This window comes from Thamnophis elegans, chromosome 14 (genome assembly GCF_009769535.1).
Source record: "Thamnophis elegans isolate rThaEle1 chromosome 14, rThaEle1.pri, whole genome shotgun sequence".
NCBI lineage: Eukaryota > Metazoa > Chordata > Lepidosauria > Squamata > Colubridae > Thamnophis > Thamnophis elegans.
Window position 1 is genome coordinate 46,026,683 of NC_045554.1, and position 15,792 is coordinate 46,042,474.

At 43.4% G+C, this 15,792-nt stretch overlaps 1 protein-coding gene across 1 annotated transcript in view; it reads left to right on the forward strand.

Moving 5' to 3' along the window:
- Positions 1–15,792, forward strand: part of CDH13 (cadherin 13) — a 542,002-nt gene that overhangs the window by 476,494 nt on the left and 49,716 nt on the right. The window contains 2 exon segments of the mRNA XM_032230145.1: positions 7,653–7,835; positions 8,925–9,178. Of these exon segments, the coding sequence (XP_032086036.1) occupies positions 7,653–7,835; positions 8,925–9,178 (437 nt within the window).

Here is a 15,792-nt window from a genome sequence, read left to right on the forward strand (position 1 = left end):
CTCTTGACAATCCAAGCAATTCTTCTTCAGGCTGGTTGTCTCCTAGCAAGGATCCTTTTCAAGAGCATTTGAGCTGAACGGATCTTTTGGAGAAATGGCCTACACAGAGACTCTCATGTCATTCCGATGAACCCCACAATAAATTGCTCGATGTTTCCCCGTGCCACAAAAGTACAGCCGCGTAGTTGCTGCTTCCACTATCTTTCCCCGTGTTGAATATAATGGTAAACTGATCATTAATAGCAGAAATCAAGCAAGAGGGAAAGAGTCTTTGATAGCAAGCAGGAACTCCGAAAGAGAAAACTTCGGCAACTGAGGCTAGCCGGGGACGACAGGAATGACAGCCCCATGGAGTTAGCATCAAGGAAACACTATGAATCCTTCAAGATGGGAAGCCGAAGCGATAACAAGCAATGACAGGAAATTATCCTTTCATCAGCCAGCAATGTGGATGTCAGCTAAGAGTGGGATCATTGGGGAAGATGTCCTTGTTCCCTATCAGCAAGAGCTTTTGCAAGAATCACTTGCTTTGCATTCCGTGTTTCGCTTTAGCATACAACAGCACGAGAGTCGTAGACTTTGTCATCCTTGCAAAGATGGATTCGACAGATGCTGGCAACAGGCGGCGTTGCCAAAATCATGTTGCTTCTGAATTTAACAGAACAACAGAGTCGGAAAGTGTGCCTGGAATCCACACTGTATATCAGGCATTAATATGATCGAGCGAGTCTGGAGATTTTCATGAGAAGAGTCCTCCACTCCTCTGCTCGCAATAGAATACCTTATGCCACCAGGCTTGAAACTTTGGGCCTGGACAACCTTGAATGATTAAGATCTGACCTAAGTATAATACACAAAATTGTCTGCTACAACGTCCTACCTACAATGACTACTTCAGATTCAACTGCAATAATACATAGGCAAACAATGGATACAAACTCAAGGCAAACCGCTCCAAAGTCGATGGCAGAAAATACGACTTCAGCAACAGAGTGGTCAACGCCTGGAATGCTCTACCTGTCTCTGTTGTTACTTCCCCAAATCCCCATAAGTTTAACCTTTGACTGTCTACTGTCAACCTCACCCCATTCCTAAGAGGTCTTTAAGGGGCGTGCATAAGTGCACCAGCGTGCCTACCATCCTTGTCCTACTGTCCCCATTTATTTGTACCCGTTTCCTGTGTTCATGTCCATGCTTATACTTACACCTGTTACCTCGTACATGTTTGAATGAATGAATGAATGAATGGGCTTGAAAGTCATCTAGTACAAACCCAATGCTCAGGCAGGAAACCCTATATCATTGGCTGTCCAATCTCTTCTTACAAACCTCCATTGATGGAGCACCCACAACTTCTGAAGGCAACTTCTGTTCCACTGATTAATTGTTCTCACTGTCAGGAAATTTCTCCTTTGTTCTATGTTGGTTCTCTCTTTGATTTCTCTCCGTCCATTGCTTCTTGTCCTGCCTTTAGAAGCTTTCGAAAATAGGTTGACCTCCTCATCTTTGTAGGATCCCGTCAAATATCAGAGCACTGGGAAAATGTCCCAGAGCTTTCAGAGTTGATCTCAGCAGGAGACATCTGAAGAACATTCAGTTTCACCAGGGACGTGGTGGCTCAGTGGCTAAGATGCTGAGCTTGTCGATCAGAACGGTTGGCAGTTCGGCGGTTCGAATCCCTAGTGCCGAATAACGGAGTGAGCTCCCATGACTTGTCCCAGCTTCTGCCATCCTAGCAGTTCAAAAGCACGTAAAAATGCGAGTAGAAAAATAGGGACCACTTTGGTGGGAAGATGACAGCGTTCCGTGTGCCTTTGGTGTTGAGTCATGCTGGCCACATGACCACGGAGACATCTTCGGACAGCGCTGGCTCTTTGGCTTTGAAACAGAGATGAGCACCACCCCCTAGAGTCAGGAACGACTAGCACATATGTGCGAGGTGAATCTTTACCTTATCATTCGGTTCCATTGTCATCTGGGAAGAGTGAGCATGAGGATTCTGATCATTCTCGGCCCCCTGGCCTTCATTTTGAAAAGTGATGACTAACCCTACTTTCCTGAAGAGTTTTGGTTTTGGGGGAATGCGGTTGCTGCACAGCGTGGCTCACCTTCAATATTTCTTTAAAGAGAAATTGAATGTTTTCCTCTGCCCTTATTTATATAAGCCTGTAATCTTCCATCGTTCAGCCAAATACATCGTTGTATATCAAACCACCCAAGAGCTCAAAAGCTTAAAGAAACACGATAAATGTTGGTTTCTGCAAAGAAAGGCGAGATTTGAAAGGAAAATGTGGAAAGAGAGGGGAAAGAGAAGCCCTTGTGCTTTACCCAATTCCATTAGCAGTAAATCACTGGTGTATTTATAGCCGAGAGAATAGATTTAGCAATGTTACCTCTTGGGGGGGGGGGGAATATATTATAGCCTTTTGTCTTGGTTTTTCCTTCCTCCCACCCCCACCCCCACCCCACTCCATGTGTGACAAAAATCACTCAGCCTTTCCCCAAACCTCTAAGGCAGAGGGAGGATCAAGGGTTTGCAAATAGCCATGATTTTCGAAAACAAACCAGCGCAGCTCAGCTGCAACAATTTGCCAGGGGACCACTAAGGAGATACAGATTAGAGAAACCCATCTTGGCTTTTGGCTAGTGAATTTATGCAAACCTTCCCAGAAATCAATGGGCAGGATCGAAAGGGCAACGAGGGATTATGCATCGAAGAGACAGGGGAAGGGACTTCATAGGAGTTTATCAAATCCACAGATTTCTTTGCAAACGGGGAGGGAAAGCCGAGGATTTTCTTCTTTAAAATAAAACAACGGCAAGAGAAGATAGAGGATGTTTGATCTTAAAAGTAAAGCATTTACTGTAAAATGTATTTATTTGCTTTGTTTGTCAAACAGGTAAAAGATAACAGATGTAAGTATAAGTATTAAGTATGAACACAGTAAATGGGTACGAATAAATGGAGACAGTAGCACAGGGATAGTAGCAATAGCAATAGCAGTTCGACTTATATACCGCTTCATAGGGCTTTCAGCCCTCTCTAAGCGGTTTACAGAGTCAGCATTACCCCTAAACCTAAACCTAACCCCCCTAAACCTAATCCTAAACCTAACCCTAAACCTTAACCTAACCCTAAACCTACCCCTAACCCTTAACCTAACCCTAAACCTAACCCTAACCCTTAACCTAACCCTAAACCTAACCCTAACCCTTAACCTATCCCTAAAGCTAACCCTAAAGCTAACCCTTACCTTAAGTTGAATCGGCTTGCTTTCAAAGCGCTATTTAAAGCGCCCTTCTTTCTGCGCGCTGGCTGTTGTCGCCCTGCTGATGACGTCAGCGACGCGGTTTAATCGGGCGCGGCTTAGTCGAGCGCGGTTTTGACGGGTCACGGAGTTTGATACCCCTGAGTTAGGGAGAGAGTGATCATGCCGTAACCAAAAATGGGCGGAATACAGTAACACTTCTCGGCATTTTGAATGCTTCCTCTTAGAAGCTGAATTTATTCTTATTTATACTGCCAGGTCTTCTCATCTATGAGGAAACACAATGTGTGACAGGACACCCCAAACCTTTCAGCTGAGAGAACAAAAGCAAGAGATTTTTCAGATTTATGCAAAGTGACGAGGCATTTTAATTTGGCGGTTCAACCAGCATTTTCAGCATGTGGAATCCTTAATGTGTGAAAAGCTTTAGCTCTTGTTATTCCAGACTGTGTTTCTTCTTGTGCTCCCGTTGTTGCTCTTAGGGACTATTTTCTTTTAGCTGCATCGGCAACGAAGTAGAAGGCAAAAATTAATTCCTTCCGAAAAGGGGCAGAACTGTTTCTATAATGTCATGCCTCAAAGACAGATGTGTCTAATCTGAAATGGCTATTTTTGGGTAGTGTGAAGTATATTGCACCGGTTGAGGTACTGTTTGGCTTAGTTGTTGTTAGTTGCGAAGTCCTGTCCAACCCATCGCGACCCCATGGACAACGTTCCTCCAGGCCTTCCTGTCCTCTACCATCCTCTGGAGCCCATTTAAGCTCAAGTCTATTGCTTCGGTGACTCCATCCAGCCACCTCATTCTCTGTCATCCCTTTCTTCTCTTGCCCTCAATCTTTCCCAGCATGAGGCTCTTCTCCAGGGAGTCCTTCTTCCTTCTCATTAGATGGCCAAAGTCTTTGAGTTTCCTCTTCAGGATCTGGCCTTCTAAAGAGCAGTCAGGGTTGATCTCCTCTAGGACTGACCGGTTGGATCGCCTTGCAGTCAAAGAAGATGAACGTTTGATGAACAGGAAGGGACGGATCATCTCCACTTCCATTTTGACATGCACATATCCTAACTCAGACCCCATGATCTCAAGATGCAGGTTCAAATGGGCAAATCTTCCATTCTCACAAAGTCGCCTTTGCGTGCATTTGACGCAGGTGTGAAATTTTTGCACAGAGCTGCCACTTGCTTGGTATGAAATGAATCGTTCTATTATTTAAGTGGCATGTCTTGACAGAAAAAGCTTTTTGGTTGACAGGTGAACAAGTATACATTCACTGACCCAGTTAAAAAAACCTTCTGAAGGTTGGACCTGAGATATTCTGAATGACAGCTTTTTGACAGATCTTGACGGCAAGGGGTTAAATACATCTATTTTATCATCTATTTTATCCTCCAGACTTGGTGGTGCTTTGGGATGTGCAGATATTAAAGATTAATACAATCAATTAACGTGTAATCTAATCATTTCTAATGCCACTGGGGAGTTGACTCAATTCCGTCTAGCCACTTTTTGCAACTTACATACTATAAAGAGGGTGTTGCGCTGAGATTTGTGTGGTATTTTGAAGCATGGTGTTTGTGAGATCCAACACTATATAAACAGACTCAGTTGCATTAACACACACGATTGTTGTAATGGCTTTTTAAAGCAACCGAATCCCCCCGCCCTGTCCAAGCTTGTTTAGAAGCCTGGGAAAAGACACGGCTGCTTTAAAGAGATGTTTTGCTCGCTCTCTTATGCATTCCAAATGCCTTTTAAAAATCATTTTCAAAGTATGCCCAGCCTTGATATGTATGTGGCGATCTGAATCAGGAGCTCTTCATTCTTTGGATATTACAGCTATCCCTTGGTTCAAGGAAGAACCTGCAATTTGCAAGCAAAAAGGACTTGATTCCAAGTGATATTAAACATCCTAAAAACTCACTCCCGATGATGATGTTGAGGATGGGTCATTATAAGCCACCTCTTACTTTATAGTTTACTTATATTATTCTTAGCAAGTGAAACATCCAACCCTCCCCCTGAGAGGGTGCAACAATATTTCAAATCACAAAACGCAATTAAAAACGGGAACAAGATCAAACCAGGTTATTTTTAAACTCTTTTTTCCCCACCAATTCAGGTAGGAATAAGGTACCACTTTTTACATTAGTTTAGCACAGTTTCATTATAGATTTTCTTTTCTTGACAATCCGAAGCTGTTGGGCTACTGTTTTCTCATTTCTGCTTCCTCCGCCTGAAAGCGGGCGGAGGGGGAGATATTGGAAAAATGATACTGCTGTGAAACCCTTCAATCGGCTAGATGGGAACTGTGCAGTTTTTAATATCTTCTAGACCGTTCCTGTTATTTTCATCCCATTCAACTGGAAAGTGAAGTAGTACCTGGATTAGACTGTCTGTGGCAATCATGGCTAAAAAAAAATTCTCATCGCGTGCTGAAAGCATATTGATGGGGGTGCAACAGCATGCACACGCGTGCTCACACCCATAATGCAATGTGCGCATGACACCTCTCCCCCTGCGCATGCGTGCACGGTTCCGCCACAAAACCGCGGTAGACAAAAGCGCGGTCGACGAAAGCGCGTATGTGACGTCATCACAGCGCGACGAAAAAGATCGAAAAATGTAAAAATAAAGTGAAAACCTTACCCTAACCCCCCCAAACCTAACCCTTAACCTAACCCTAAACCTAACCCTAAACCTAACCCTTAACCTAACCCTAAACCTAACCCTAAACCTAACCCTAAACCTAACCCTAAACCTAACCCTAAACCTAACCCTTAACCTAACCCTAAACCTAACCCTAAACCTAACCCTAAACCTAACCCTAAACCTAACCCTAAACCTAACCCCAAACCTAACCCTTAACCTAACCCTAAACCTAACCCTAAACCTAACCCTTAACCTAACCCTAAACCTAACCCTAAACCTAACCCTTAACCTAACGAAAAATCTAACGCTAACCCTTAACCTAACGCTAAACGTAACGCTAACGCTCTAAACCTAACCCTAACCCTTAACCTAACCCTTACCTTTATGTGAATCGGCTTGCTGTAATTTTATTTTTATTTCAATTTTTCGATCTTTTTCGTCGCGCTGTGATGACGTCACATACGCGCTTTCGGCGACCGCGCTTTTGTGGACCGCGGTTTTGACGGGTCACGGCGTGCACGCCCCCCCCTTGCACCCGGTTTTGAGCTTAGCGGGCTTCCCTGCAGCCTCCTGGGACCAAAAACGGGCTGCAGGAGGCGCTGTCCCTCACACTCCCCCTGCCCACCATGCAAGCATGCGCAACCCCACTCCCCACGCATATGCATGCATCTCCCGCATGCACTCTGGCCCTCGTGCATACATGGCAAAGACCCGAAAACCAGTTGGCCTGAGAAGAGGCATGGAGCTGAGCTGGGTTAACGGCACGTGTGCCCGCAGAGAGGGTCCCGAATGCCACCTGCGGCACACGTCTTAAATCAGAGTTTCTCAACCTTGGTGACTTTAAGATGTGTAGACTTCAACTCCCAGAACTATCTAGCAAACATGTTAGTTAGGGAATTCTGGGAGTTGAAGTCCACCCCTCTTAAAGTTGCCAAAGTTGAAAAACGTTGGCTTAAATAATTCCAGTGTTGTCTTTTCCCCCCATAATATTTTAGTGTAACCAGACGGAGTATTTCCAATAGAAAGTGAAATAGAAAGTGGATGTGATATTATGGGAAATAAAAATTGAGATGATTTCTCCTTATTTCAATACAGAAGACCTTCTCATCCACACAGGTCAAAAAGAACAAAGGCACATTATAACACACACACAAAAGAGCAGCTAAATGTAGATTGCCTTTAAAACACCCCATTTTCAAATGCATTGAATATATTTTTCATTCCTGACCATTGCATTCTCAAGTACTGTAGCTTTATATTCTTGTTACTGAAATTTCTACATTTACAGAAGACAGAAAGAGAAATAGACTGCTTGATGGAGGTTTCAAAGGGAGTTTTAGTCACAGTTTTCTTTCTCGGTAATCTTTCAAAAACAGAGATGCGTTATTTATTTGCCATATAATTTCAGCTTTATTTCAGCGTCATCCTACCCATCATTCGGATGCTTTGAATAATCATGTATACACCACATCATAGTGCTTTACAGCCCTCTCTAAGTGGTTTACAGAGAGAGCCTATTGCCCCCAACAATCTGGGTCCTCATTCTACCAACCTTGGAAGGATGAGTCAACCTGGAGATGGTCAGAATTGAACTGCTGATAGTCAGGAGTCAAATTAGGCTACAATATTGCATTCTAATCACTGCGCCATCTCAGCTCTTAATACCTTAGATAGGTTTATTTTAATGCTGGTGATGAGTTATTTAATGGTACTAACATTCTTTCTTTCTTAATTTTGAGTTCCAAGCCACCGTGAAAGAGGGCATCACTGGTGTGATTGTGAATCTAACTGTTGAAGATCGAGATGATCCAGCCACGGCTGCATGGAAGGCGGTTTACACCATCATCAATGGTAATCCCGCCCAGAGCTTCGAAATCCACACCAATGCAGAGAACAACGAAGGGATGTTGTCTGTTGTCAAGGTAAGGGGGATGGAGAGGAGGAAGGCACCAACTTTTAACAGCTAAATTAGGAACCTAATTTCATATATTGTTCTTCACTCTTCTGGGCCAGGCTTCTCCAAGCAATGTCCTCTTAGATGTGTTGAGTTCCATTAACTCAACCAACAGATGTTACTGTGGAAAGTTGCTTTCAACAATAGTCAACATCCACATACTCCTGATTCTCATACCTTAGAATCATAGACTCATGGGGTTGGAAGGGACCTTGGAGGTCTTCTAGTCCAACTCCCTATGCAAGGCAGGAGTCCTTATACCATCCTGGACAAATGGTTGTCTAAACTTCTCTTGAAAACCTCCAGTGATGATGCACTTCTCAGTTTTCTTCTACCACAATAAGGACAGTACAAGTTAGACCTCAATTTATGACCCCAATTGGGATTGGAAAGTCCAGTTGCCTCTTGAAAAAGCACTTTTGGGACAACCATGACCTGGATGACAGAGAATTGAATTGAATTGAATTGAATTTTATTATTTGTATGCTGCCCTTCTCCGGGAGGGACTCAGGGCGGCGAACAACTCAAAAGGGGAAAAGGGGAACATAGAACAGAATACAAGTAATTAAAATAGCCAAGAATCACACAACCACACAAGTCGAGAGGGGAGGGGAACTCATCAACCCCAGGCCTGCCGACACAGCCAGGTTTTGACGGCTTTTCGGAAGGCCTGGAGAGAGGTGAGGGTCCGGATCCCTGCGGGGAGTTCATTCCAGAGGGCCGGAGCTGCCACAGAGAAGGCCCTCCCCCGGGTGGTAGCCAGATGGCATTGGCTGGTAGACGGAACCCGGAGGAGGCCGACCCTGTGTGATCTAATGGGTCTTTGGGAGGTAATTGACAGCAGGCGGTCTCTCAAGTATGGAATATGGAGAATCTCCATATTCAATTAAGTGTATTAAGGTCCATAAAAGTTTATATGAAAGTAGATGGGACAGTCTCCAGGTTGCCACAAAACCTCTTAAATAAGAATAAGAGGGTCTCCTTAGCTGAAGGAACTTGTGATGCCATCCTTTCGTATATAGGAATGTGGACAATTCTATACGTTCATGTCTTTCAGCCTTTGGATTATGAGATCTCAGCCTTCCACACGCTCCTGATCAAAGTAGAAAATGAAGATCTCTTGGTTCCAGATGTCCTGTATGACACCAGCTCCACAGCAACTGTTCAGATCACTGTTCTAGATGTTAACGAGGGGCCTATTTTCCACCCTAATCCAATGGTGGTCACCAAACAAGAGAACATTCCCATCGGGAGTGTTGTCTTAACCGCTAATGCCACTGATCCAGACACTCTGCAGCATCAAACTATAAGGTGAGTAGAAGATTTTAACATTTCCTTTTACTACTACTAGTAGTAGTAATAGTAGTATCACTATTACTATTTGTTCTCCAAAACAGCAAAACCCATCCCAAATAGCCAACATCCTGTGTCTTAAGCAGTTTCAAAAGCCGTCTGTTAAATGTTGATCACACCTCCAAGGAAGACATTTGGCCACTGTCTTGTGTTTGAAAACTATGGAATCAATCAAAATGAAGGCAAAAATGCATGTTCCATAAGGTTGCAGGATCCAATCTGGGTCGGTCCAGGGGACCAGAGATTTATTCTTTCAGACTAGAGCCCGTTTTCAGGGAATCTCTCTCTCATCCTCGCTCTATATCGTTCTAAAGCTCTTCCCAAAGTCAGTTCTTCTTCTGATTCTCTCTCTTTTTCATGATTAGGTGTCAGGGTTCCAAGTAACACCCCCAACGAAAGAGGACTCCGAGGCTTAAGTTTCCTCAAAGTTCCATTTTGTTAGAGATGTGTCATATTGGCACATCTGGGACAACCCGAATCTGAAAGTTTCCAGGTTTCCCCCACCCAAATGAAAGTCTAAGTCCCTGCCCAGCACCCACATGTCCATCACATGATCCAATCTAGTATCATCCAAGCCAGGAGTTACCTCCCAGTCATCCCATCAAACTGCAGGGCCAGATGACCTTGGCTTTCTGAGAAAGAATGTTGTTATGGCTACATATCACCCACACTCTGTATAATCCCTCCTCCCATTTTCCCACTCTGCATCTCCTGGTGATTGGACCAAAGTCACCCAGCCAACGTTCCTGGTTATGGTGGGACTCGAACTCATGGTCTCCTTCTAGTTTCTAACCTGGTGCCTTAACCCACTAGACCAAACTGGCTGTCTATGTATGACATATATAACAATGATTTCTATCCAGCCCCTTTTTTAAAATGAACTAATTTGATCTCACTTCCAAAACTATGCACTTCAACTGCAGTACCCAATACCCTTTGGTTTTAATTCTTTTAAAATCCCTACCCAGCACCCACATGTCCATCCCATGGTCCAACCAGGAATCGTCCCAACTGGAGATGCCTCCCAGCTATGCCACTCCAGGTTCAGGGCAAGATGTCCTTGACTCTCTGAGAAAGGAATGTTGTTATGACTATATCTATCTCCCATACTTCCTATAACCCCCCTTCCCATTTCCCCTCAGCATTAAGTACGGCAGGCTTGAAGACCCAATGCAAAAGATGGCTTCCAGGCCTGACATCATGTTGCAAATGCAAAATTGCAGCCAGTAGTCATGGAGTTGTAGAGTAGTCCTCTATAACTGTCTGGTTGGGTTCTGCAACCCACCAAGACAGACACAGACAGAGAGGATAATTAGAACTGCAGGAAAAAAACAATTATTACCAACCTGCCTTCCAATAAGGACCTGTACACTGCATGAGTTAAAATGAGGACCCCTCACATCCTGGACATAAATTGTTTCAACTCCTACCCTCAAAATCACACTATAGAGCACTGCACACCAAGACAACTAGACACAAGAAGAGTTTTTTCCCCCAAACCCCATCACTCTGCTAAACAAATCATTCCCTCACCACTGTCAAATTATTCACTAAGGCTGCATTACTATTACTATTAGTCTTCTCATCATTCCTATCACCCACCTCCTCCCACTTAGGACTGCAGGAGTATAACTACGTTGCTTGTATCCTTATGATTTATATTGATATTGATTGTTTCCTGATTGCTTATTAGTAACCTATGACTATCACCAAGTGTTGCATCTTATGATTCATGACAAATGTATCTTGTCTTTTTATGTACACACTTGGCCAACAAAGAATTCTATTCTGTTCTGTTCTATTCTATTCTATTCTATTCTACTCTACTCTACTCTACTCTGTTCTTCATTCCAATATCTATTCTATTCTATTCTATTCCTATTTCTATTTCTATTCTATTGTTTTTATTTGTTTCCTAATACGATTTGATAGCTTATTAGTAACCTTGACTATCACTAAGTGTTGTATCTTTTTATTCTTAATGAATGCGTTTTTATTCTCCTTATGTACATTGAGAGCAAATACACCAAAGACAATTTCCTTGTGTCTCCAATCACACTTGGCCAACAAAGAATTCTATTCTGTTCTGTTCTATTCTATTCTATTCTATTCTATTCTATTCTATTCTACTCTACTCTATTCTATTCATACAAAGTCAGAAATGCTCATTAGCTTTGCAAATCATTTAGCCCAGCCAGAGAGCAAGGCAGAAATCTCCTTGGCTTCGTACCATGAGTTGAAGCCTTCACAGGGTTAGCCACCTTGAATAACAATGGGGCGGCAGCTGAAAGAGACATCTCAGGGATCATGACATTGCTTAGACCAGCTTGTACCGCCAAGATTGGAATGAGACTTTTTTTCCCCTGTTCATTCCCCAGAGATGATGTTTTGCTTGCCTCAGGCTGAAAAAGGAGCAATGATTTGCAACGTGAAAAACAAGTTCATGAGGCTTGGACAGATCCCACTTTCAAAGGGATATAGTTGCTAAGGCCACGAGTAGAACTGGAGAGAAGTGGTGGGAATATGAAAGAAATCGAGAACGGGTAGAAGAGAAAATGCATAGCTCAGGGTTGAAATGTGGAGTCCTTGATGCTCTCTGAGCTTGGTTGTTTTCTTGCAGACATTTCATGGCCCAACTAGGTAGCATCATCAGTGCCAGTAGGGAGTAGGGTTTGCTCTCATTTTATATACTAGTGTTGGTGGAAGTATTGACAAGGCAATTCTTCCGTTCATGCATCTTCGCTTGTAGTGTTGTGTGTCTAGCGTCCAAGGTCAAGGGGAATTGTCCTAAGGAACATGACCAAACAGCATGAATTGGATTTTTTTCCCCCCCAGCATCCTGAGTTAAATAAAGAATTTCAATCTTCTGTTGAAAGAGAGTTGGGACGCGATTAAATTAATCTTAATTCCAATTTAATTGTGTAGATGCCGTTTTTCGTAAAACAAGGCAAAAAGAAAGCGAACCATTGATAATTTCACTTTTTTATCCAGACTAACAGTTAATCCTGAGCCTCTGGTTTCTTAATCCGAGATTGCATCAGAGTGAAGAGTTTAATTTTGCCTGCCTATTTGCCAACTCTGAAATGCTAATCAGAACTTTTTGATGTGTGTGTGTGTGTCAGTGAGAACTTCAAGGCCAAATGCAATAACAGTTTCTACCCTGGGAAATTAAACAACAGCCTAATTCTGAAAAATCCATTATTAACAGTAAGTCTTAATTAAACATATTTACCGGCTTCACGAATTTATCTCGGTGGAAAGATCCTTCAAGGTAGGGTTGCTCCACTTCAGGTGCAACAAGTTCAGAGATTAGAATAGTTTTGACTTCAGGACCAAATACAAATAAGTTGTTTACTGCTCTACAGTGGTGATTTTTAATTAAAGCAGTGCTCTTTTGCTTTCATATTTTATTGTGGCAATATATTTTTATTACCTACTGTGCTTCTGGAGTTTTAATTATTTATGTAAATATATGACTGCAACTTTGATTCTTGGAAACCAGAGTGACTGAGCCTTTCTCCAGCAAAAGAGGGGAAAATTCTGGTTATGGCTTTGAAGCATGCCTAATTGATTAAATCACCAAATTGGCAGCAAATGCTTGGAGGACTCGATTTAGCTCTATTTCTCTCTGTCTAGCTTTAGGTCTGTTTCTATCTCGGTTTCTCTCTGTGTGTCTATATCTATTTCTCGCTCTCTATTTCTGCATTTGTTTATCTATCATCTATCTATCTACCGTGTTTCCCCGAAAATAAGACAGGGTCTTATTTTCTTTTGACCCCCCCCCCAAAATAAGCATTTGGCCTTATTTTGGGGGAGGTCTTATTATTTTTGAGGTGCAGGAGGTGGCGAGCGTGGTCACCTCGTGACTGCTGCTGCGTTGCAATATTTTTGGGGAGGGCTTATTTTAATGCATGCGTTCAAAAGCCCACTTTGTATAAAAATGCCAAAATGTTTCTTCTGAAGCCACGATTTTATCCACTAGAATGGCCTGTCTCATGTAACTGCCAGGCATAGCGTGACGAAAGTCAAGATGAAACTCACATTAAGAATGAAAACAATAATGGGGTATAATTCATAAATGCAGCGAGGAAAACGTTTGCATTTCCAGAAGACCTCAGGGGGTATGAAGTTCCATTTGAGGAATAGCAAAAGCCCTTAGACTTCTATACCACTTCATAGAGCTTTTACAGCCCCCTCTAAGCAGTTTACAAAGTCAGCCTCTTGCCCCAACAATCTGGGTCCTCATTTTACCCACCTCAGAAGGATGGAAGGCAGAGTCAGCCTCAAGCCGGTCAGGATCGAACTCCTGGCTGTGGGCAGAGTTAGCCAGCAATATGGCATTCTTACCACTGCACCAACAAGGAAGGAAGGAAGGAAGGAAGGAAGGAAGGAAGGAAGGAAGGAAGGAAGGAAGGAAGGAAGGAAGGAAGGAAGGACGGACTAGCAATAGCCCTTAGACTTATATACTGCTTCACAGTGCTTTACAGCCCCCTCTAAGCAGTTTACAGAGTCAGCCTCTTGCCCCCAACAATCTGGGTCCTCATTTTACCCACCTCAGAAGGATGGAAGGCTGAGACAAGTTTGAGTCAGTCAGGATTGAACTCCTGGCAGTGGGCAGAATTAGCCAGCAATACTGCATTCTAACAGAATGAGAGGAAGGAAGGAAGGAAGGAAGGAAGGAAGGAAGGAAGGAAGGAAGGAAGGAAGGAAGCTACCTGTACGCTCCTCATGGATCATGTATCCTTTTTGTGCATCTGCGCTGTGAACGCATGCACACTCCATTGCCCCTGTGACACCCAGCTGCTTGTCAGAGCTCACACAGGCGCCGCATGTTGTGCGCGCATGTGCAATTGGCCAGTTGCTTTAAAAATAGGTATAGAAAGCGGGTAGGCCAAATGAGCCACCGTACCAGCACACTATCAGCTGCTGCTGGCTACTACCTGTACAGCCCTATCAGGCCGCACCACCCCTGCTTCGAGGCACTCGCGAGCATGGTGGGTGATGCCTCATTATGATTCCCAAGCATGCCTGAAAGTAAACTGAAATCAGTGGCAATGAGCAAGAAGTTGCTCGCTCTTCTTACCCTTATTTTTTTTTCCAGCTGGTCCCCAGCTGTCTTTCCGCAGAGCTCCCATAAGCTCTGAGTCATGAAACCGATTCTCCAAATGCATTTCATACTCTGCTACCAGCTTCTCCAAGCAGACCCGAGAACCCGATGAAACCCAACATCCATTGGCATCGACCGCAAGGGGATTAATTATGCCCTCTCCTTTTTCCCCCCGTCTCGTTTTGAAGAATCGTTCTGCAGCCGTTGCTATTAGAATTGTATTTAACTCCATTTAGGGAACTGCTGAGATGTTTGAGTGCCTGGTTCCCATCCCACTGCTTTCCATAATGTGACAGTGATCGAAGAAATATCTCCTGAAATTCAATTGGTGTGGGTGGGTTGATGTGTTTGCTTATTAACTTTTTAATAAGTCGTCCAATTTCTGGAAAATAGCTTCTGCGTATAAATGCAATCACACATTTTGTTAGGTGTCAGAAAGATCATAAATTACCAGCAGAAAATGTCTTTCTACAGAGCAGATCATCCACAGTATAGTTATGAAGGAAGAAAGAAATTTATAGAAGAAGATGATACGAAACCCAGAACATAAGGCGGAGTCATTCTGGGGCTTCAGCTCCTTTGGAGGAATCAAGAGACCAAGATTAAGGTTCAATGAGGGTTAGAGCTCAGGGTTGTGCACCAGACCTTGTTACAAAGAGGGTGCAAATCAGCATCTAGAAGCAGCAATGCCTAGGGACAATCGCCAACAAGCATTGAAGGTCTATCCCTAGAATTCCATATTATAGAAAGATGCTGAGCTTGTCAGATGGGAACCTGACAGCCGGGGTTCAAGACCCAAACGCCCAATGGATGAGCTTCCATCCCTTGCTACAGCTCTTGCCCACCTAACAGTTCAAAAGCATGCAAATGCAAGTAGATAAATAGGTACCACTTTGGTGGGAAGGTAACAATGTTCCATGCACCTCGACATATGGTGACTTGACCTCGGAAGTGTCTTTGGACAATGCTGGCTCTCTCTGTCAAGCAACACAGATAAGCACCATGCTGTAGAGTTGGACAAGACTGGACAGGGAGACCTTCATCTTTCCTAGAGAGCAAGAAGAGTTAAGCCTATCTCTCTCTCTCTCTCTCTCTCTCTCTCTCTCTCTCTCTCTCTCTCTCTCTCTCTCTCTCTCTCTCTTTCTCTCTCATCTACCTACCTACCTACCTCTCTCTCCCTCTCTCTCTCTCTCTCATCTACCTACCTCTATCTCTCTCTCTCTCTCTCCCTCCCTCTCTCTCATCTACCTCTCTCTCTCTCTCTATCTATCTATCTATCATATATCTATCATCTATCTATCTATCTATCTATCTATCTATCTAATCTACCTACCTACCTACCTACCTACCTACATCTATCTGTCTGTCTGTCTGTCTGTCTGTCTGTCTATCTATCTATCTATCTATCTATCTATCTATCTCTATCTCTCTCTCTCTCTCTATCTACCTACCTACCTACCTACCT